Source organism: Leishmania donovani, chromosome 26 (genome assembly GCF_000227135.1).
Source record: "Leishmania donovani BPK282A1 complete genome, chromosome 26".
In the NCBI taxonomy this organism is placed as follows: Eukaryota; Euglenozoa; class Kinetoplastea; order Trypanosomatida; family Trypanosomatidae; genus Leishmania; species Leishmania donovani.
Genome location: NC_018253.1, coordinates 128,261 through 130,855, shown reverse-complemented (window position 1 = coordinate 130,855; position 2,595 = coordinate 128,261). Strand labels below are relative to the sequence as shown.

At 62.4% G+C, this 2,595-nt stretch overlaps 1 protein-coding gene across 1 annotated transcript; it reads left to right on the top strand.

The window, feature by feature from the left end:
• Positions 1-1,002: 1,002 nt before the first annotated feature.
• Positions 1,003-1,983, top strand: LDBPK_260470 (hypothetical protein, conserved; the record flags this gene model as incomplete). Its single annotated transcript, XM_003861588.1, has 1 exon — positions 1,003-1,983. The coding sequence occupies one exon, from the start codon at positions 1,003-1,005 to the stop codon at positions 1,981-1,983; it is 981 nt and encodes a 326-aa protein (XP_003861636.1).
• Positions 1,984-2,595: the final 612 nt, after the last annotated feature.

The following is a 2,595-nucleotide window of genomic DNA, read 5'->3' as shown; positions in this document are numbered from 1 at the left end:
ACCACCCACCCACCCACCCACCCACCCACCCACCACACACACACACACACACACACACACACACACAAACGTCTTCGCCACCTATGCACACGTGACTGGCTGCGTCGGCTTGCGTGTAACACGATGCCACGCGGGTGCGTGACGTGAACTTTGCCGTTGCCCGCCACCCCCTCGCTGCTTTCATTTTCTCCTCGCGCTGTGTTCCTCTGCTCTCTCCCGCTCCTCGCTGCACAGCGTGTGCCTCTGGGGAACCGAGGTGTACTCGTCGAGGGACCGAGAGAGCTTCGGGTTGCTGTGTGAGAGGGAGGTGAGTGGGCCGGTGGGGCGTTGGGGGGTTGGGGCAGCAGCGGACGACGGATTGATGCAATGCAGGCAGATAAGTGAATGTTAAATGGAAGCAAAGGTATCGGGCAGCGACACAGGGAAAGATGGAGGGGTAGGCCCGCGAGTGGTGAGGCTGTAGGCGGCAGCTACGCACGTCCCGCTCCTCGCTACTGCCCTCTTTCCCCTTTCATGTGCCTTGGCAAAGTCGATGGATGCCGTCGCCAGCATACGCGTGCAAAAAGACGCGGGCATCCACACCCACCCATGCCTCACAGAGGGTACGTAGCGGCGCCTGCGAGCTCGCTTCTGTTGCCGCTCCGCTTCTCCGCCAACAGCCTTTCCCCGCCTTCACCTTCTCCCGCCCCCTTCCCCTTCGTGCGATCGCCGCGCACGCGCCCGTTTTCGTTTTTTTTTTTGCTCGTGTCTGTGGTTACCGTCGTGGAACACTCGTGGGCGCATGGGCACGCTGACGGACCGCTGTGCATACATATGCGCGGCCCCTGTCCCTTGGCAGGTAGGCTTGCTCGACTCTCCTGCCTGAGCGCAGCGGAACAGGCTCGTAACACTGTGGGGGTGCGCTCCTGCCCGCTCTCACGCACACCCTTCACGCCTCATACAGACGCGGATGCGCTCCTGTCACGACACACAGCGGCCAACATAACGGCAAAGCACGCATTCATGTTTGGTGAGCTCATATGCGGCCCGCCAGGGAGCGGCAAGACGACGTACTGCGAGGGCAAGCGGCAGTTCCTGAGCGTCTACGACCCAACTCGACCAGTCGTCATGCTGAACCTCGACCCCGCTAACGAGGACATCTTCCCATACCCGTGCGATGTCGACATCCGCGAGCTTGTCGACCACGCCACCGTTATGCAGGAGGAGGGGCTGGGCCCCAACGGCACATACTTGTTCTGCGCTGCAGTGATGCAGGCGAACGTGGACTGGGTCCTCGCCAAGGTAGAGGAGGCGGTGGAGCGACGCGTGCAGGAGGTTTTGGCGACGGAGATGACCGCAGCCGGCGCAAAGACGTTAAGAGCACCATACCTTCTCATCGACTGCCCTGGGCAGGTAGAGTTCTACGTCGACGCGCAAGTCATGCCGACCCTCACTCATGCTCTGGCGAAGAGGCTGCAGTGTAGCTTGTGTACGGTGCACCTTGTCGACGCTGGCATTGCGACGCGCGACCTGCCGACGTACGTCTCCTCGTGCGTGCTGTCACTAACGACGATGATCGATCATGAGCTGCCACACGTAAACGTGTTGAGTAAATGGGACACGCTGCCGGCCGAGGTACTGGAGGACACCGGCGATGATGGCGCGACCTACCTCAACGCGTCCGCCATGCTCTCCGAGAACATGGATCGGCTGTGGCGGCGGCAACTGCAGCGCCGCCGTCATGAACATCGCATGGCGCAGCACTTCGTGACCGCTGCGCAGCCGGCACCTCAGTTGACGCCAGAGGAGCGCGCCGAGGATGCGCAGCTGACAACGATTGATCTCCCGAAGCACGGAGGCCGCGTGTACCGCTACACCCGGCTATTGATGGACGTGGTCGAGGGCTACGGGCTTGTCGGCTACGTACCGCTGGACGTGCAAAACCAGGAGATGATGCTGCGCCTGACGCAAGAGGTGGACAACGCGATCGGTAACTTCTTCTGAGGCGAATACGGTTCTTCACTACTACGTGGTGAAACGTGAGGCAGTGAGGGAAGTGATAGAGGGGGACTATGGTCGACGCTGATGCCGGCATGTGGCGTGCAGCACGACCGCATGCACGCCCATCTACGCGGTCCTCATTTCCGTCCCTTCTCGCCCCTTTTGCTCCACTTCCATGACCTCGGCGCGGCGAATACGCTCCTTCGTTTCTTTTCTCGGTCTCCTCCGCTTACTGTAATGAAGGCGAGAACACCGCTTCGCGTGTGTGGTATAAATAGGGTCCGGCACTCGCACTCTCAGTGCGGGAGAAGCCAGTCGACCCCCCCAGCCCCTGCCCCTCTCCCTGCCGATGCCGAGCCCCTCCCCCTCCCCCCTGCTGGTGGTGTCAGGGGGCGGCACCCACCTAGGTAGGGATGCCAGAGCGATGTGTGGCTGCTGATGTCGGCGGTCGTGTCCTGGGGCGGCGTTGCGTCGGCGCGACCCGCGACCGTGGGCACGTCTGTGGCATCCATATGAGAATAGGCAAAGCATCAGGGTGACTCGAAGGTACCTCACCCCTACCCCCGACCCACACACGCCCCCCCCCGGCGCGGGGGGGCTTGGCCACCGCGCGGG